General features: G+C 50.9%; 1 protein-coding gene across 4 annotated transcripts in view; it reads left to right on the top strand.

The window, feature by feature from the left end:
• Positions 1-20,468, top strand: part of WIPI2 (WD repeat domain, phosphoinositide interacting 2) — a 36,241-nt gene that overhangs the window by 15,000 nt on the left and 773 nt on the right. For 2 of the 4 annotated variants that reach the window (XM_025863620.2, XM_025863622.2), the window contains 9 exons: positions 7,498-7,667; positions 9,344-9,440; positions 9,870-9,967; positions 10,423-10,515; positions 13,852-13,922; positions 16,532-16,639; positions 17,548-17,712; positions 18,715-18,822; positions 19,501-19,631. In XM_025863620.2, coding sequence (XP_025719405.1) covers positions 7,498-7,667; positions 9,344-9,440; positions 9,870-9,967; positions 10,423-10,515; positions 13,852-13,922; positions 16,532-16,639; positions 17,548-17,712; positions 18,715-18,822; positions 19,501-19,631 — 1,041 coding nt within the window. Of the gene's footprint in view, positions 1-6,745; positions 6,764-7,497; positions 7,668-9,343; positions 9,441-9,869; positions 9,968-10,422; positions 10,516-13,851; positions 13,923-16,531; positions 16,640-17,547; positions 17,713-18,714; positions 18,823-19,500; positions 19,632-20,468 lie in introns of those variants that run through there. The other 2 variants (XM_073886388.1, XM_025863621.2) reach the window with 2 other exon arrangements.

Here is a 20,468-nt window from a genome sequence, read left to right as displayed (position 1 = left end):
TACATTCCCACCAGCCGGTGTACAAAGGTTCCCTTTTTTCCACACCCTTGCCAACACTTGTCAGATTGTGATGATTAGTAATGTTGAGCGTCTTTTCATGTTCCTGTTGGCCACCTGGAGGTCTTTGGAAAAATGTCTCTCCTAGTCCCTGCCCATTTTTTAATTGGGGTATTTATTTGGTTTTTTGGTGTTGAGTTGTATAAGTTTTTTTTTAAATATATTTTGCATATTAACCTGTTATCTAATATTGTATGATCTGCAAATATCTTCTCCCATTTGGTAGGCAGCCTTTTCATTTTGTTGATGGTTTCCTTTGCTGTGCAAAAGCATTTTAGTTTCATATAATTCCATTTGTTTGTTTTGACTTTTGTTTCCCTTGCCTGAGGAGACTGGTCCAGAAAAATGTTGCTAAAACCAATGTCAAAGAGCTATTGCCTATGGTGTCTTCTGGGAGTTTCATGGCTTCAGGTCTCACATTCAGGTCTTTAGTCCATTTTTAATTTTTTTGTGTATGGTGTTAGAAAGTGGTCCAGTTTTCCCAGCACCATGTTTTGAAGAGACTGTCTTTTCCCTGTTGTATATTCTTGCCTCCTTTGACATAGATCGGTTGACCATGTACGTGTGAGGTTTTTCCTGGGCGCTCTATTCTGTTGGTCTCTGTGTCTGTTTTGTGCCAGTACCATACTGTTTTGGTTCCTATAGTTTCATAGTGTAGTTTGAAATCAGAGAGCAGAATTCCAGCCTAATTGTTCTTTCTGAAGATTGCTTTGGCTGTTTGGAATCTTTTGTGGTTCCATACAAATTTTAGGATTCTTTCTTCTAATTCTATGAAAAATGCCTTTGGTATTTTGATAGGGATTGTGTTGAATCTCTAGATTGCGTTGGGTAGTATGAGCATTTTAACAATATTAATTCTTCCAATCTGAGAACGTGGAATATCTTTCCATTTATTTGTGTCTTTTCCAGTTTCTGTCATTGTGTCTTACAATTTTCAGAGTACACATCTTTCACCACCTTGGTTAAATTTATTCCTAGGTATTTTGATATTCTCTTAAGGCAATTGTGTTTTTTTTTAAAGATTTATTTATTTATTTATTTGAAAGAGCGAGAATGAGAGAGAGAGAGAGAGCACATGAGAGGGGGGAGGGTCAGAGGGAGAAGCAGACTCCCCGCCGAGCAGGGAGCCCGATGCGGGACTCGATCCCGGGACGCCAGGATCATGGCCTGAGCCGAAGGCAGTCGCTTAACCAACCGAGCCACCCAGGCGCCCCTCTCTTAATGCAATTGTAAACGGGATTGTTTTCTTAATTTTTTTCTGATAGCTCATTATTAGTGTGTAAAAACACAACTGATTTCTATGTTAATTTTGTCATTTGTGATTACTGAATTCATTTATAAGCTCTGATAGTTTTTTGGTGGAGTCTTTAGGGTTTTACGTATTCTAGTATCATGTGATCAGTAAATAGTGATAGTTTTACTTCTTCCTTTCCAATGTGCATGTGCCCCCTCCCCCTGTTTTAAGGCCTTCTAGAAAACACTTGGTCACATGGAGAGGCATGAGGACCATTTTTCTTAGAATCCCATGACTAGCATTGCTCTGCACGAGGTTGATTGAGCTCTTTTCAGATCCCAGGGAGATTACATCAGTCAGTCTACTGGAAAACCGGGACAGATTTTTCTCTCCACACTAGGGAAAAAACTGCCACTCGTGTGGCAGGATGGACAGTGATTTGTATCTATCTTTTTATCTACCTACCTACCTTTTTTTTTTTTTTAACTGAAGGATGGTTGACACCCAGCGTTCCGTTAGTTTCAGGTGTACAGCATAGTGATCCCACAACTCCTCACGGCACGCTGTGCTCACCCCAAGTGCAGCCCCCGTCTGTTGCCGTCCAGTGCGATTGCATCAGCACCCACTACCCCCTGCGCTGTGCTTTCCACGCCCGCGACTTACTCCACAACGAGAGCGTCCCTCCTACTCCCCTCCACCCATTCTTGCCCATCCTGCCAGCCCCCTTCCCTCTGTCAGCCACCACTTTGTTCTCTGTATTTATGAGTCTGTGTCTGGGGGGGTTTTTTTGGTTTTAGGTTCCACATGTGAGGGAGACCATATGGTATGCGTCTCCCGTGGAATACCCTCTGGGTGCATCCCTGTTGCAGATGGCAAGATCTCAGGCTTCTTCCGTGGCTGAATATTATTCCCGTGTATGTGTGTACCACGTCTGTATCCATTCACTCGTCAGTGGACACTTGGGTTGCTTCCACATCTTGGCTGCTGTAAATAATGCTGCAGTAAATGTAGGGATGCATACATCTTTTCGAAGTAGTGTTTCATTTTCTTTGGGTAAATACCCAGCGGTAGAATTCCTGGATCGTATGGTATTTCCATTTTTAATTTTTTGAGGAGCCTCCGTACTGTTTTCTACAGTGGCTGCACCAATTTACATTCCCACCAGCGGTGCGCCAAGGGCTCCCTTTTCCCCGGGTCCTCGCCAACATTTGTTATTTCCTTTTGAGGCTAGCCATTCCGACTCCTGGGAGGCAGTATCTCATTGTGGTTTTAATTCGCATTTCCCTAATGATTCGTGACGTTGAGCGTCTTTTCATGTGTCTGTTGGCCATCTGCATGTCTTCTTTGAGAATATGTTTATTCAGGCCCTTTACCCAGTTTTAAATCAGATTATTTGGTTGAGCCAAATAAGTGTTTTTATATATTTTGGATACTAACCCGTTATCAGGTACAGCACTCACACACACCTTCTCCTGTTCCGTAGGTTGTCTTTCTATTTTGTTGGTGTCCTTCACTGTTAAGCAGCTTTTTATCTCGGTGCCGTCCCTTCCCTGAGGAGACACGTGTAGGAAAATGTTGCCAAGGTTGAGGTCAAAGAGGTTTTCTCTGAGGAGTTTTATGGTTTCGGCCTTCGATCCATTTGGGATCTGTTTTGTGTGTGCTGTGAGAAAGTGGCCCGGTCTCATTCTCCTGCATGTGGCTGTCCAGGTCTCCCAGCACCACTTGTTGAAGAGATTCTTTTCCCCATTGGATATTCTTGTCTCCTTTTTCTTTTTCTTTCTTCAAAGAATGGATTCGGACTCCTCTGTCGGACTATTTGGCTGTGAGCAGCACTTCCAGCACTGTGGTGGATAAAAGCATCTTGTTCCTGATCTTAGAGGAGAAAGCTTTCAGTTTTTGACCATCGAGGGTGATGTTAACTGTGCGGTTGTTGTATATGACCTGTATTATGTTGCGGTCCACCTTCCAGTTTCTGCATAGTTCGTTCTTTCATAAACTCTCCTATCTTTACTGCGTAATCAGTCGCTCCATTAACATGTATGTGAAAACAGACAGCCGCCTTAACCATACAGACGAGACGGATGAGCAAGGCGAGGACTGCCGGCCCTCCCTGCGCTGCTTCACCTCTTCGTGACACGGCTTCTGCCGGTTGCCAGAGTTGTTCTCCACTTTCTCCCCGTCTTTCACAGTTGCTTCTGCCTCCACCTCTCCATCGAGATTTGTCAAGGTCGCCCGCTAACATCCGTGTCTGTAGCTCCGGTGACTGCGCCACGACGCAGCCGCTCTGGGCACAAGTTGCCCTTTCTTTACCACACCGTCTTCCGTCGGCTTCGGGGTCACAGGGGCCTGGCTTTCCTCTCTCCCTCAGTCTCCGTTGCTGGCTTTCCCCCTCCTCTGCCTGACCTTGCGCTGTTTCGGTGCCGCCCAGGGCCCTGGGCCTGGTTCTCCCCCTGGCCTCAGTGCCATGCTCTTGTTCACCACTCCCTCCTTGCGCCTGCAGCTGGTGGGCAGCGCCTAATTGTCTGTGTCCAGTGGCTGAAGGAAATAAGGTTGTGTCCGACAGAGGAGCACGAATCCATTCTTTGAAGAAAAAGACAGTCAGTTCTCATTGTTTATGGTAGTCCCATTCTGTCAAGTTGCCGTGGACTCTGAACCAGCGAATACTGAAGAGTTGCTCCCAGGGTTAGGTTCCTGTGAGCCTTTCCATCAAGTGATGAATACGTGAGCTTGTTTTATGCGTTTCTATTTAAAGGCATCTTATTTGAATACATATTGTTGATTTATTAACAATGAACTCATGGCAACAACGCTGTAACTCATGCTAAACAAAGCTTAACTGATGCACGTCGTTCTCTGGGAGGCACATCGCAGCCTGCTCGCCCTTGGGAGCACCAGACGGCGCTGTGGCCGGGGGCCGGGTTAAACTGGGGGGTCAGCACGGAACGGACCGCGCAAGGACAGCTGTTCACAGGATGAGCTGAAAACAAGAAAGCAGAGTGTACCGCCCTGTTCGCCTTCATCTGGGAACGTGTGCATCCGGCACCTCAGCATTTTTTTTGGCTGTTTTGTGAGTGTCCATGGAAGGACTATAGAAGCACCACAAGTACTAATTTTGGGGGGTTACAAATACACTTCAGCAACCAGGCAAATTTACAGATACAGAATCTGAATAATGAGGATCAACTGTATTTGGGAATAAGTTGTTTTCACCACTGATTTAACTTAGAGGGGCAGTGAACTTAAATAACATTTACTTATTTTATAAGAAATCAATGTCCCATAGGCCAACTTCTCTTCACTGTTTCCCAGTCCTACCACGGGTAAAGCTGAGGCTCCAGCTCTTGTTTCACCATTGAGGAAATGGGTACCGGGTCTTGAAACTCGTAAACAGCGGAGTCAGGACTGCAGTCTGATTCCCACGAGGGGCCTGCCTCTCTTGGTCCCCGTCACACACCCCCGACGTGCTGAGGATTGTGGCACTGTGCTCAAGCTAGAACGAGCACACTTGGACATCACCACCCGAGAGCGCGGTACTCCTTCAACCACTGGCACAAACATCGTGGGTAGCATTAGCCCACTTTTTAGGTAGGACCTTAGTCAAGAGATTATTGTATTTTGTTTAATGGTATTTTGAAACGTTTGGGAAATAACCCGGTATCTAATCCTAGGTCTATTTTCAATCATCCGACAAACTGATAACCAACTACTCTGGGGCCAGGCGGCACCAGACCTGGGGGTACAGCCTGACCTGGCCAGGGACACCACCGGTTGCCCAGTGGCAGTGTGATAACTGCCAGAATGAGAAGCAGAGAACGTGATTAATTAAGAGCGTCCCAAACAGTCATTAAATCCTGTAGAGGGAGACTTGGGATGGGGATGGAGGAAGCACCCCCAGCCCCTGGGCCTACACGGCCAGCCTCCTCGCACAGCCAAGTGTGGCGACCAGGAGCCCTCCCAGCAGCTTCTGGTCATAATGTGGTGTCCCCGCCAGTTTTCGGGGGCGCGCGAGTCAGAGAAAGCGAGTATTGGGCCCTGAAGGACATTCTCACTGCGCACGATCAACATTCTGGCTTCGGATCGGTCTCATCTGAGTTTGGTCACCCTGGCGATTGAGCGCTGCCGTGTGCCGGACAGCATCGCGAAGGCTAGAGACCTGCTCATCAGTAAAGAAAGAGCACACATCCTGCCTGTGTGTGGCAGCAGGACCTCGCGTGATTCGGCCCTTCAGCTGCGAGTCAGGTCCTAGGAGGGATTGGCCGCTTTCTGAGATGCTGCCAGGCTGGGAGCTGCAGACACCTGCTCTGTTTGCATCAAGGTTAGCCTGCTCCTGAGGGAAGGAGACGTTGTGTTTTGTGTAAAAGTGACTGTGAATCAGACCCTTGATTTCACTGCCTATTCCATTCTAAGTAACGGCAAAATCCTGTAGTTTTTCCCACAGGCACGTATTAGGTCACTTTGTACATACGTGACTCTGGCTGTCACCCAGTGTGCGAGCACCTCGTCATGCTGAGCACATCAGGCCATCACATCTATATGGAAACGACTGATACCAGGCATTTTCCTAGAAATAGTTTCTCTCTCTCTTTTTTTTTTTTTTTAAGATTTTTTATTTATTTATTTGAGACAGAGAGAATGAGAGAGAGAGAGAAAGAGAGCACATGAGAGGGGGCAGGGTCAGAGGGAGAAGCAGACTCCCCGCTGAGCAGGGAGCCCGATGCGGGACTCGATCCCGGGACTCCAGGATCATGACCTGAGCCGAAGGCAGTCGCTTAACCAACTGAGCCACCCAGGCACCCTCTCTCTCTTTTTTAAAGACTTTATTTTAGAGAGAGAGCAGGCAGGGGGAGGGGCAGAGGGAGAGGGAGAATCTCAAGCCGACTCCTCACTGAGCGCGGAGCCCAGTGCGGGCCTTGATCCCAGGACCCTGAGACCATGACATGAGCCGAAACCAAGAGTCGGGCGCTCAACTGGCTGAGCCACACAGGCGTCCCTAGAAATAGTTTTGTCTTAATAAAAGGTCCCTTGGAGCTTGTTCTTTCGTTTTCTCTAGTGTTTGGGTTTCTAACCTAACTTAAGCGTGTCTTTGTTACACCATTTAAATCCAGCAACAGAGCTAACGGAAAGGACTCCTTTCGAGTAACTTTGTATTTTGTCTTTTGTGTGAGTTTTCACATTAGGGCATCTGATTTACAGTGGAAACATTGCTGAGGCTTCAGATAGTCAGACCTTCCAGGTCCCCTGGGCTGGACCTGTCTGGTCATCTGTGTTCTGTGTGCCCCACTCCGGTCCCGAGAGATTGGGTACGACCTCAGGTCACTGTTGGATTGAGGAACAGGTGTGTGCTTGAAACACCTGGCGCAGCCGTACTTCCGACGGCACAGACAGGCCGCGTGCGGAAGTAACGTGGATTGTTGCCTCTGTGATTTTTCTACAATCCAGTCTGCTCTTTGCTTCTAGATCTGAACTTAACAGGTATTTACTGCTGAAACAAGGGCAGAAATAAAGACTGGGGACATGGGGCATTTACCGGAGAGGGGGTGGGTGTGAGGTAATATCTGTGGAGGGTCTCTTGTATCTGGTATTTCAGTGCAAGATGCTGTGTGCACTCTTTTTTAACTCGTCATCCTATGAATAGGGGTGTCCCCACTTGAAGTGGGGAGCAGGGAGATAATAGGTGTAGCGTGCTGGCTATGGGCCGGTATCTGCAACCCCTCTTAACAGTAACGGAGAGGAGCTGTGATCCCCATTTTACGTATGAGGAGGCCAGGACGTGGAAAGATCGAGTCATGTAGAGGTGACCTGGGGCCCATGATTTGTCAGGAAAGGGCCAGGGCCGCAGGTGCCCGCAGGGACATGAGGCCTCATTCCTCATGGAGCTCGTGTTCCAGGGTGTGTATAAGGAGCCACCCAGTGAGCAGGATGATGTGAGAGAGGAGCGAGGAGGGGGAGCAGGGAGACCCGGTGAGCAGTCTGTCCGCGGCTCATAAGCGGTGAGTGCGGCCCCAGTCTGTCTGCCCACAAGCTGACTTCCGCACTCTGCCGTGTTCTGGGACCGTCCCCACAGCCCAGTCCCATCACCAGCCAGCCGCTCTGTCAGCCCGTGGTGCTCTGCTGGACGTGTGTGTTTACTGAGAAACGCATTTGTGTGTGTGAGCGCATTGCACCTGTTGGCGTGAATACACACATATGTTTTTTCTTGCTTTCAGCTGATACTGAAGATGTGTGCATTGTAGAAAGATTGTTTTCAAGCAGCTTAGTGGCCATCGTTAGCCTCAAAGCTCCTAGGAAGCTCAAAGTTTGCCACTTTAAGAAAGGAACCGAGATCTGCAACTACAGCTACTCGAATACCATCCTGGCTGTGAAGCTGAACAGGCAGGTGAGTGACACTCGACCCAGACTGCCAGGTGCTCTGTCCGTGTCTCACTGTTCAGACACTGTCCGTGTCTGACAGCCCTTGGCTGTCACTGCCATTGCAGTTTCCTGCAGTGGTCTAGGAAAGCTGACAGTCCCGGTCCCGCAGCCCTTGGCCCCGGCACCGCTCACCTCACACCACCTCCTCGACTCAACTCTGTTTTCTCAGCAGCTTGCTCAAAGCACGCCGTCCCTTGCTCTTGCCAGGCTGTTTTCCTCATCCATCGAGACACGAGCCGTAGCATTTCTCTGAATACCATATGCTCATCCATAGAGCTGTGTCATGGTTTATTCACCTTCTCTCGCTTTTATAGGTGTTACTTTGAAAAAGTCTGCTAGCATCATTTTCCCGTTTTCTTCTTAATTTCTCTTTTAAACTTTACTTTTAAGGTGACTTACTCCTTTTTTTTTTTTTTTTTTTTTTCCCCAAACTCACAAGAATGTCTGGCACTTGGGGGCGCCTGGGTGGCTCTGTCGGTTAAGCCGCTGCCTTCGGCTCGGGTCATGATCCCAGGGTCCTGGGATCGAGCCCCACATCAGGCTCCCTGCTCGGCGGAGAGCCTGCCTCTCCCTCTCCCTCTGCCTGCTCCTCTGCCTACTTGTGCTCTCTTTCTATCTCTCTGTTAAATAAATAAATAAAATCTTTAAAAAAAAAAAAAAAAAAAGAATGTCTGGCACAGAGTATGGACTTGGTGGCTAGCACTTGAGTTTATTTCATGAGAGCACCTCATGGCTTTTGCTTCCCCACAAAATGTAACACCGCCCCGAAGATCCTTTAGCTTTTCTGTGACAAGCGCATGTTCCACGCAGGGAAAGCTAATGAAGTTGGTGAATGTGAGACGCACGTCACCACGGTGGGGGTGGGGGGCCCGCAGTGTGCTGGCTGAGTAGATGGTTGCGGTGGAGGCCTGCTGGGATTGCTCTGTGAACTGAAGGACATGGTTACAGTGGGAAATTATAAGGCATAACATGTTGAACATTTCTTTAAACGTAAAACATACACGTGTACATTCACGCACCAACTAACGTGGCGCTGCATGCATGCCAAGGTGTCTTTCTTGCATGAACCATCCCCTTGGTGCATCGGCTACAAGTACATTCCTCTTTAAAGTGGAGTGTGAACTTAGACACCTGCAGATAATGCGAGCACAGCATGAGTTTTGAGACTTTAGAAACCCCTAGGCTTTTATCTTCGTCTTGCCATGCTTCATTCAACATGGGTTTTTGAAAGCAACTGACCTTTACCAGATGTGTCCAAGGCACTTGCTCTGATTTTCATGAGGGGAGGGTGAACAAAAACAAACTGAAAACACAAACCGTACCTTCCTTAGCTATAATTTACCAGTTTCTGCAGTCGCGCACTCGATCGCGTGGTTGGCGGGCCTGGTACAGTTGGCAGAAGTGGTTGTGGGAGCAGACGCAGCTGGTGTGGACACTCCTGGGTTGGTAGCTGAGGCACACGGCGCTGCAGGAAAGCGGCCTGGTCACAGCCAGGGTCCGCTGGGCCGCGCGTGTCCAGTCTGCCTGGTATTCTGGAAGGAGCCAGGGGCATCTTCCGCCAGGAGTCGATTAAGTAAAGGTGGGAGCAAGGATCGTATTGGCTCTTGATGTTTGGTTTTCTGTTTCTTCTCTCTTTCCTAGCGGCTAATAGTATGCCTGGAGGAGTCTCTCTATATACACAACATTCGGGACATGAAAGTCCTGCACACGATCAGGGAGACCCCTCCCAACCCTGCAGGTAAGCTCACTGTGGGAAGAACGTTCACTTTTCTGATTCTACCTTTTAAAGATAAGCTATTTTCTCCTTGTAGGTTCCACCGGGATAGATGGCTTTTGAAAGTATTGATCTTAAACCAGGCAAGCTACCTTCCTTCTGCTGCTGGTCTAGTGATCACATAAATCATTGGTTTCGTCAGCTTCCAATTCTGAGGCTGCTGATCAGTTCCCACCATGGCCTTCAGCCTGTTTTTATAACCCTCCTGTCCCCCGAGGAGGTGGTTTGGGGGTGTGGCACTTGAAACAGACCAGCACAGCAGCTCCCAAGGCTGTGTCTGAGCCCCTTTGCTTTCTCCAGTCTCTGTTGGGCAGATGCTAACTTGCGTGTAGCAACTAAACGGGAACCCCTCTGGACCCAACTCTCCGTGTTTGCCTCCTTGTGTTACCGCAGGCTTGTGTGCACTGTCCATACACAATGACAATGGTTACTTGGCGTACCCAGGCAGTGCCACCATCGGAGAGGTGCAGGTCTTCGACACCATGAACTTGGTGAGACTCCTTCTGTACCGGGGTCCCTCTTGCCAGTGTCCCCGCTCTCTGCAACAAGCACGTGGCGCCATTGGTGTCCGCCTTTTCCTTGGCTCGGCAAGGCGGGTTTCACTGCCACCTTCTTAATGGCAGAGCAGGTCTGGGTGACCTCTGCAGATTTCTGCCCGTGCTACCACGGCGCAGAGCTCCCGGCAGTGTGGCTGTTTGGAGGAACGGAGGGAGCTCTAAAGACTTCATGGATCCAGTGCTTGGCTTTCTGGAAGGTTTCGAGCAGCATTTCCTCGGGCCCCTCCCCCAGTAATTCCGGTGCATGCGGTTCTCGTATTGACTGGGATGGGGTTTTAGTCACAGCCACTTGGCACTTCAGCCTGAGGACCAGTGGCGGTGTGGGGTGCGGTCTCGCCGCGTGGCGGCCACGTCACATTGGTTTTGCCTTCCATGGTTTTGCCTTCCAGAGAGCTGCGAACATGATCCCAGCTCACGACAGTCCTTTGGCAGCGCTGGCGTTTGACTCCAGTGGAACCAAGCTCGCCACTGCCTCGGAGAAGGTGCGTCTGCTGTGGCCCGGTAGGAAACTGGCTCGGGGGTTCGGCACGCTTCCACTCACACAGCCAGGGCACCACATGAGTTTCTGTGCCGACCGGCTCCCAGAGAAGCACACGTAGCTCCCCACTTGGAGCGCACTCTCTGCCGCCGGAGCACCCATGTTCGGGGTGGGCGTGCAGAATCGTGCAGAGGAGGTGTGTGTGTGTAAGCAGCACCCCCGGCCGGTGTGCTTCTCGGGGACTCACTAGCGTGTGCCGTGCCACAGACGTACTTCCGGCCAGGGCAGGTGTGAACACATTTCCGTGTGTTTCCTTTTCTTCTTTTTCTGTTACTTAACAAAATTGTGATCATACCATACGTGTAATTTACTGTTTCCTTTCACTCTGCATAATGTTAGATTTCTTGAAGTTAAAAAACACTTCTAATGGCTGTACAGTATTCGGTCGTGGTTTACTTGAACGTTGCCCTTTGGGGACGTTTATATTGTTCCTAACATTTAGATTGCAATAATATAATAACATTTGGAATATAGATAATTCTTACATATAAATCTTTTTTTTTCTGCATCTTTATTCACTTGAGAGATTCCAGTGAGTGGGTGCCTCGGCTCAGTTGGTTGAGCATCTGACTCTTGATTTCGGCTCAAGTCATGATCTCGGTGGTGAGATCGAGCTCCATGTTGGGCTCCGTACTGGGCGAAGAGCCTGCTTAAGATTCTCTCTCTTCTTCTACCCCTCCCCCCCACAAAAGAAAGAGAGAGAGAGTCCAATGGGCAGACTTTCTGGGTTAAAAGGATGTGGTCTTTTTAAAGTTCTCTCCACGTAGGGCAGAGTGACTTTGGCCCTCCCTCCAGCTTCCATGACAGCAAAGGGTCCTCGCTCTCTTCCAGGCATGGCTGCTACATCTTGTTCCTTTGCTGCTCCTCTCATCTCGATAATCCCCGCTCTCTGGCCTTGCTCTTGACGATCTCATTTGTTCTGGCTTGTTCCTCTCCTCCAGACACCAGTACTGGCTTTTCAGTTGCCTAGTTTTGTTTTGATGCTCTCTCGCTAAAAAACACCTACAGTAGCCTCCCTCCTGTTGCCTCTCCCCTTGGCCCACTCAACCAAATAAGATCTGAGAAAAGTCAGCTCACTCCAGCTTTCCTGCGTGGGTCTCTGTGCTTGCCTGTCATCCGAGTTTCTGTAAGAAGAGTGCTGCCGTCTGTGATCACTTAGTCCTCGGGAATACAGATCCTTTACATTCATGATCCCATTCCTTCCCGTCAGCAAGGTAAACACTGTCTCATTTCATATCCGGGGCTTAGAGATGTTAAATAATTTGCTCAGTCACCAAGTTGGGCAGCGACAGAGGCTTGGACTCTAAGCCTGACTTTGCTTTTAAATACCACTGGCTGATGACACTTCCGGATTGTCCATTTCTACCGAAGTGGCCGTGAGATTCTGTTACGCCTTGGTTAATGGTCTCAGCTCCATAGCTTTCATTAGGTCCTGGAAGCTCCCTAAAGCACTTTGTGGAATCTCAAGGCCATTAGGAATAGAACGATTTGGGGCGCCTGGGGGGCTCGGTCGTTGGGCGTCTGCCTTCGGCTCAGGTCATGGTCCCGGGGTCCTGGGATCGAGCCCCGCGTCGGGCTCCCTGCTCTGCGGGAAGCCTGCTTCTCCCTCTCCCACTCCCCCTGCTTGTGTTCCCTCTCTCGCTGTGTCTCTCTCTGTCAAATAAATGAAATCTTAAAAAAAAAAAAAAAGGAGCGGAACGATTTTTTTCCCCCTGGGCTAGGAAGAGCAATCTTTTGATTTGTTTTTAACCCCCCAGTGACCTCCCCCATCCTGCTGGGTGCTGGGGCCGTGCCTAGGTATATGCTTAGTCCTGCTTTCAGGGAGCGCAACCAGGCTGGGACCAGCAGCCCTTGGTAACTAGTATTATGCAGTAGATAAGCCAGTAAAAAAAAAATCTCTAAATCAGAAAGTTGAGACTACAAAGGATCAAATCTTCACTGTGGTTATTTTGGTATGTGATTGTGCTGTTTTTATCCTTCTAATTCTCAAGAATTACAAACTCACTTGGTATCCTTTTATCCAGAGAGAATCATTGTCTTTAAAAAACATTTTATGTTAGGGGCGTCTGGGTGGCTCAGTCATTAAGCGTCTGCCTTCGGCTCAGGTCATGATCCCGGGGTCCTGGGATCGAGCCCCGCATCGGGCTCCCTGCTCCGTGGGAAGCCTGCTTCTCCCTCTCCCACTCCCCCTGCTTGTGTTCCTGCTCTCGCTGTGTCTCTGTCAAATAAATAAATAAAATCTTAAAAAAAAACCGAACATTTTATTTTAAAGATTTGTTTTAGAGAGCAAAAGTGAGAGAGAGTGTGTGCCCGCACGCAGGTGAGGGGTGGCGCAGAGGGTGGTCCTCCTGCTGAGCATGGGGCCTGACTCCGGGCTCCATCCCACGACCCTGAGATCATGGCCTGAGCCGAAATCAAGAGTTGAACACTTAACGACTTAGCCACCCTAGCGCCCCTTTTAAATAACATTTTAAAGAAAGTTCCTGGTGTTCTATAATTCGGTTGTTTATAGTTTATTATTAACAGTTTTTATACTAAACAGTTTGAACCTTCCAAAATGTGTCAGGTTACACGTTCCTGCCTCGCGAATTTGAAATACTGCCTGTTTTCAGCTTTTCCATTTTGTTCTAGGAGTCTCTTTCTTGTTGTGCTGTTTTATTACTGTAGCTTGCTAGTATTCTTTTAACATTTCGTTGTTGAAAGTCCCATTTGTGTTCACTTTCTGGGCCCTTCTCTCTTACTCCCCCAGATGTCCAAGTCCTGTCTCTCTGGCCACAAAGGCCCTGTTACTCTGGGGGAGGCAGGACTGGGGGGTGCGGCAGGGACTCTGGCATCTCCAGAGTGCCTCCCCCCCGGCCGGGAAGGGCAGCAGCTCGTCTGCTCGCTCACAGACTCCTCTGCCCGGTCCCGGAAGCGCCCCCTGCTCAGTAACTCAGCCTGAAGTACAAGGAGCGATGTCGGGGGTGCTGCAGACCTCTCAGACCTCAGCTGAGTTAGGTGGTGCCTCCCGACGTGCAGTTGGTGTGTGTGAGGTGAAACGTCACGGGACTCAGGAATAACTAGAGCTGTTGGACATGTGACGTCAAGGCTGTTGGTGTTTGGGAGAAGCAATGAGTCCTGGTGGTGGCTGAATCTAAAGGAAAGAGGAAATGTGCAGTCGGGGGTGGCAGCGGGAACATGTGTTTCCCCCTTGTGTTTCCTTCAGAGTCTAAGGAGAAGGAGACACGGGCTGGGTTTCCTCGGCTACAGTCTTCTTTCTTTCTTTTTCCACCTGTCACAGGGGACCGTGATTAGGGTATTCTCCATTCCAGAGGGACAAAAACTCTTTGAGTTCCGGAGAGGAGTTAAGAGGTAAGATATGTAAGTCTTCGGAATTGATCTGGAGCTAACATTTGGACTTCAGTTCTGTTTTCTCTGGGTCAACAGGTGGAGACTTAGAGCGGCCCTGGGAACCCTATTTTAATGCATAAGCGCTTTGAACCCAGCTGGGTGGTGAGGGGAGGCTTTGGAGTCCTCCTGAGGGGTAGAGGAACGTTTTTATAAAGCGAACTGGTTTTCCTTTGTCTGTGATCCCACCTGAACAGAGGGCAATGGCCGGGCAGCCCGGGAATCAGGAAGAAGTGGCCTGTGGGGCTGCGTGGCTTCCTCCACCTGGTCCGAGGTGGCAGGCCAGTGACTTCCTGACCTGGCCAGCATGCTCCTGCCCTGCTTCTCTGCCCTGAAAGCCTGCCCCCGGCTCCCCTCCACCCCGTCACCTCTTACTTCCCTGTCTGTCTGCACACCTCCCTTCCTTGACGCCAGCTCCGGAGAAAGGACCGTCCATCCTGCTTAGGCCTGGATCCTCTGCCGCAGGACTGGCGCCAGGGATCTGGTCCCCATTCCAGGGGTGCAGCTGAGAGTACCCACCTCAGGGCGGGAGCTGGGCCAGGAGGTGTTCCAGAACCGCCCCCTCCTCTGGGGACCTCGCACCGTGTCACCGCTCGCTCGCGTCTGCAGGGTCCTTCCCACAGACAGCACACGCGTGCTTTAGCGTCCCAGCTCCTGTACCCCAGCCCCTCCCCGTCACTGCCTCCTGTGTTTCTTTCTTTTTTTTCCCTTGGTTTTCCTTACACCGCACCATTCTAGATTTGTCGTCTTTTGTTGTTCCTGCTCCGTTTCCTCTTCCCGTACCTCACTTCTGCCCCGGAGCCTCGCTCATGCCACCCTGTGCAGTCCCCCAGGCCCCTGCGCTGTGGCGTCTGGGTGCTGCTGACTCCTCGCCCATATGTGTAGCCCAGGCTGCTTTCTGAGCGACCAGCCGGAACGTGCCCATCGTCGCTCGCGTGCCTTATTGGTAAACACTGCCACTGTCATCGACTGGGTCCCTGAGTCAGAGGGGCTCGACACTGGCCCCTTTCTCCCTTCCAGTTAGGTAGTAGGGGTGCCGGCGCCCCGGGTCAGCCCCACCGCCCCCATCCCCCCGGCGCCCCCGCCCGGTTTGGGTCGCCACCGTGACCTGTCGTGTGCCTTGGTCTCTGCTGTTGGCCCCTCCGGTCCGTTCTTCAGACTGTTGTCCCCATTGCTCTTCGAGGGTGTCCGCGCAATCGGCACACGCCGTGTGGAGCCTTCAGGGCCCGCCTCACGCCGGTAGGGCTGACTCCAGACCCCTGAGCCGGGCCTCCCACGCTCTGCTTTTTCAGCTCTGTCTTCCCCGTCGCTCCTAACTCCTGCCACACCAAACAGTGGTTCCGCCAAGGAGTGACCTGTCTGCATGGGGTCTCCTGTGCTGCTGCCGACACCCGTGCCCGGGCCGACTCCTGAGCCCTTGACGTCTGTGTCAAGTGTCTGTGCCTCGGGAAGGCCCCCCGACCCTCTCGCGGAAACCCCACTTGCCCCCGTGCTCCTCCAGCTCGGCCCCTTTACTTCCGGCATGCCTTCGCTTGCAGCACCTTTACCGTCTGCACCCACCCCTCACTGTGAGCGCCGTCAAAGCAGGAAGCCTCCCTGATTTACCACCAGCGCTTTGTACAAGCCCTCAGGGCAAAACGTGCCTTGTCCTTGTAGGGCCGTGAGGGAACGCACATTTATTGGAGGCTTTGGGATTTTTACAGTGACTTTTAAGATCAACTGTAGAATCTTACTTAGCATGTTCAGAATTTTGCTTTATTCTTAAATGTTATCAAGATTGTCAGTTTCCTTGCACATCAAGAATTGCTGTAATTTAATTATTGGATTTTCTTTTACTAACCTTAGTGCTGTAAATCCAGCCTAATTCAGCTAAAAATGGTGTAATGAAGCTCTCATTCCCTTTGTTATTTGGAATTTCAAAGAAAATTGGCTAAGAAAATATTAAAGAATTGCTCTTAACTTGGTACTACCTTTAAAACATTTCCCTTTCTGGGACGCCTGGGTGGCTCAGTCGTTAAGCGTCTGCCTTCAGCTCAGGTCATGACCCCAGGGTCCTGGGATCGAGTCCCACGTCGGGCTCCTTGCTGAGCAAAGAGCCTGCTTCTCCCCCTGCCTGCCTCTGTCTCTTTCTCTCTCATAAATAAATAAAAAAAAAATCTTAAAAAAACAAACATTCCCTTTCTTTAGAAAAATTTTTGGAAAGCTGTCTGGAGGGGCGCCTGGGTGGCTCAGTTAGTTGAGCGTCTGCCTTCAGCTCGGGTTGTGATCTCGGGGTCCTGGGATCGTGCCCTGTGTTGGGCTCCCTGCTCAGCGGGGAGCCTGCTTCTCCCTCTCCCTCTGCCCATCCCCCCCTTCTCGTGCTCTCACTCTTAAATTAAAATCTTTAAAAAAAGAACGAGAGAAAGAAAAGATGTCTGGAGAGGAATAAGAAAGATACCAGTAGACCCAAGTCTGCCTATTCTGGGAACTTTTCTTCTCTGACTTTTTAAAGTCCCTGGAGAAAGGTTGCTAATCACCGGCACCAGGGTTTGTGGGCAACCGCGTAACTCCAGCCCCCTTCCGCTTGCCGCCAGGTGTGTGAGCATCTGCTCCTTGGCCTTCAGCATGGACAGCATGTTCCTCTCCGCATCCAGCAACACTGAGACTGTGCACATCTTCAAACTCGAGACTGTGAAAGAAAAGTGAGTTGCAAAGACACAGTTGTTTCAAAAAACACAAAGCCCTTCTCCACTGACTGGATGGGAACACCACACAGACACTATCCTGCCTTTAGTCATTTTTGCCAATAAAGACCCTGGAGCTGGCTGTAGAGTAAGGTGTCACCAGACCCGGGCTCAGCAGGGAAATGGGCTTCCCTGAAAGATGAAGCCAGGAGGGTGAAGATGGACATCCTGGGGTCCGTGCACCTGTCCACCTCTTAGCAGCGCCTTGACCCACAGAAGCACTTAAGGGTAGACGCCCCCTTGGGGTGGGTGCTGGCTCCAAGCTGCCCATAGGCGGGTTCCGTTTTTAGAGCAGTTGATTGAAATTACGTGTTACTGTGAGGGATGTGCATGGTGAAGGGCTGGTTCTTTTCTTAAATTTTAGCAAGACCCACTAGGATGAATATTGTTTGTACGCTGTCTTATTCAGAGGAACATTTAAGATAACTTAAAATATATGCAAGATGGACAATAGCAAAAATGGGCTCTGGGAAAATAATTTTGAGATTTTGCTTATGAGGTTTTTGGAGACTTCGTATTAAAAAAGATCTGGGGCGGGGGCCGGTCACGAATTCGGCTCTGTACGTCCTCACATTTGCTGCAAAGTGGGGCAGGGGGGGGCCCTGATCATCTGCCACAGTCTAATGTGGCTGCTTGGGAGAGCACGGCTATCCTGGGCTCTGAAACCTGATGGGCCTCCTCTGACCCTTCCCGGAAGACACACAGGTAGTGCTCCCAGGCTCCCGAGATGTTGTCGTTCTCTGCACCCCTTTTTCCTGAGGTACAGGGAAGTCCTCTTCAAGTTTCAGGGCTGATACTAGCTCCTGAAGTGAGACCTGATCGTTCTGGTGAAGAGTCCACCATCTGATGATTGTTCCTCCTTCTAGACCTCAGGAGGAGCCCACCACCTGGACCGGGTACTTCGGGAAGGTACTCATGGCTTCCACCAGCTACTTGCCCTCCCAAGTAACAGAAATGTTCAACCAGGGCAGAGCCTTTGCCACAGTCCGCCTGCCTTTCTGCGGCCACAAGAACATCTGCTCGCTGGCCACGTGAGTACGGATGGGGTTGCCTCCCATTTGCTGGTGTCCGTCCAGTCGGGAGCCTGTCGCAAACCCCTGGAGACAGTGGCACGGGGGCCCGGCTAGGTTTCTCCTGGTCCAGAAACAACCCACAAACCTGGGCCTTTGACTTGGTCAAAGTGGATGTGGAGGGCACTCCCAAGGGCCTCTTCACCGTTACTAGCCTCGAATGATTCGTCTGCTGTGTTCTGATCCAAAGTCTTCCTCTGTTGGTTGGGATGTTTGTAACGATAATGAAAAAACACCATTAAGTCAAAACTGTAGGAGGTTGCCAGTATTTAACCCTTTGGGGCCTACGGAACTGGCTGGTTAACGTAGTCGGAGGCTGTCCATGCCGCTCCGGAGTAGCCTCACAACACAAGTGGCGCCTCGTGAGCCTCATTGGATTGTCCGAAGTGCAGCCATGCAGGAAAATACGGTCTTGAAAATCCTGTGATTCCCTGAATTTTTTTTTTTAAGATTTTATTTATTTATTTGACAGAGAGACGGCGAGAGAGGGAACCCAAGCAGGGGGAGTGGGAGAGGGAGAAGCAGGCTTCCCGCCGAGCGGGGAGCCCGATGCGGGGCTCGATCCCAGGACCCCGGGATCATGACCTGAGCCAAAGGCAGACACTTAACGACTGAGCCACCCAGGCGCCCCGATTCCACGAATCTTATAAATGTTATTTTACATCCTTTTTGTGCAGCTGATAACTCAGGTGAAAAAGCTTATGAAAATACCCCCCCCCCCCCAGTAATTAGAGAAGCCTTGAAACTGATTTCACTCACACCAGGTACCCCTCAGCCTCGATGCTGCAGCTCGGGCAGCACAGCGGACGCAGTCCTTCTCCTGACCCGTAGACAGTATGTCGAGTGCCGGGAACCAACTCACGTTCACGTGGGGTGGGGGTGCCCCAGGCAGGGCTGCTGGTGTAATCAGACGTTGTCTGCAGGCTGCGGTCCTAGAACGTGGCTCCTTTTTATGCCCGCTAGAATTCAGAAGATTCCCCGGCTCCTGGTGGGAGCTTCCGACGGGTACTTGTACATGTACAACCTGGACCCGCAGGAGGGCGGCGAGTGCACCCTGATGAAACAGCACAAGTAAGTGGGCCTCTCCCCAGCCGGGGGCGCAAAGGGACGCATCCCGGTGGAGCTGGCCTGTGCTGGGAGGCCTCGCTTCGCCCACACTCCCGCTCTCCCGCGCCTCTGCCGGCGTCCCGTTCACTGTCTGGGCGGAGATTGGACAGGTGGCTGGCACGGGACGAGGGGGACTGAGGCGGGGACCTAGCATGTTGCAAGAAAGGGACGATGCTCTGGGGTCATCCCCAGGGCGGCGCGCGTCCCCGGAGCACCTGCCGTCTGGGGGTGACATGTAGCTCCTCTCTCTGAAAGGAAGGTGGTGGTATTTGTTCATTGGGAAGTAGTGCTTCCCAATGAAGCAAAAAAAGCAGTTTGCTTTTGCTTTTTTAGAACTATCCAGAAATTCTCTAAAAATGATACTATAATACTGTAACGGGGGTGAAAGGGGGGTGTTTTCTTTATAGTGAATTCTGTTTATGATCCTCAATCTTAAACATGGAAGATCATCTCTGTGGGTGTAACTTCTTCCCGAGTACAAATCTTGGTGAAGCTCCGAGGGAACAGGCTCGCGGGGTGAGCCAGCTGCACAGCACGGGGAGCACACCCGTGTCCACCTTTAGCAGCCTCTGGCCTGTGCTGCAGCACGTCTGCCCAGGACCCCCAGCGGCCTCAGTGTCTCTGTGTCTCTGCTTCTTCCAGGTTGGACGGCAGCATGGAGACAACCAATGAAATCTTAGACTCAGCCTCTCACGACTGCCCGTTAGTGACCCAGGCCTACGGCACAGCTGTCGCCACAGGTACTCACGTGCCTTCATCTCCGACCAGACTTGGTAAGGCTGTGACGCGAGCCTGGAAGGCACATGACGCCAGGCCCCCCCGCTGCAGTCCCAGCTTGGCGCTTCGCCCCCGAGCAGGGCGGCCCACCTGCCACTTTCCCCCGGACAGGGGACAGGTGGGCTCAGAGGCAAGCTCTTGTCAGCTGGGGATGTCAAGGCTGAATTCATTTTCTTCGTTTTTGAAGGAAAAATGGTCATGATTGCTCAGGCTGCTTCGGGCACACATGAATTGTCCCTGGCTAGCAGCCTCTCGGCTACAATATTACCCTAAATTCTGACATTGCCAAGCAGGTGTCCTTGGTCCTGTGTCATCATTCAGTAAGCACGCGGGGGACCCCCCCCTCGGCTCTCGGGCCCTGGGAGGAGGGCATTAAAGGCCTGCTTTCGGGGCCCCTCCTCCTGCGGCAGCTGGGCAGTCATCGTGCAGACCGATGAGGCCACGCAGCCATGCCCCCTCCCCCCAACAACCAGCTTGACCTCAGGTAGGCGATCCTGTAGATTTGCTCACACGGCAGACTGCGTGCTCACCGTGACTCACAGATGAAGCGTCCTTTCCGTCAGGTGTAGCACTGTCTGGTGTCAGGCATCCGGCATCACCAGTTTGAGAACTATCGCCAACCTCCCTGTTCACTGAAGAAAATTTGTGGCCTGTCAGGAAGCCCCTATTTACTGAGCAATGTCTTTTTGACATTGATGAATTTTGGAAAATGACTTCGTCTTGAGCTGCCCAAGGCTGCAAAAAGCTTGTAGTCAGAGACGGATCACAGTTCAGTCTTAGTGTGCACTGCAGCCTGTAGCTGCCGGGCCTTGCCTCCCAGCCTCCCTGCCTTC

Source organism: Callorhinus ursinus, unplaced genomic scaffold, assembly GCF_003265705.2.
Source record: "Callorhinus ursinus isolate GAN/ISIS: 27379988/994484 unplaced genomic scaffold, GSC_fseal_2.0 scaffold70, whole genome shotgun sequence".
Classification (NCBI taxonomy): domain Eukaryota; kingdom Metazoa; phylum Chordata; class Mammalia; order Carnivora; family Otariidae; genus Callorhinus; species Callorhinus ursinus.
Note: the sequence above shows the minus strand (reverse complement) of the source record. Positions and strands in the feature narration are given on the sequence as shown.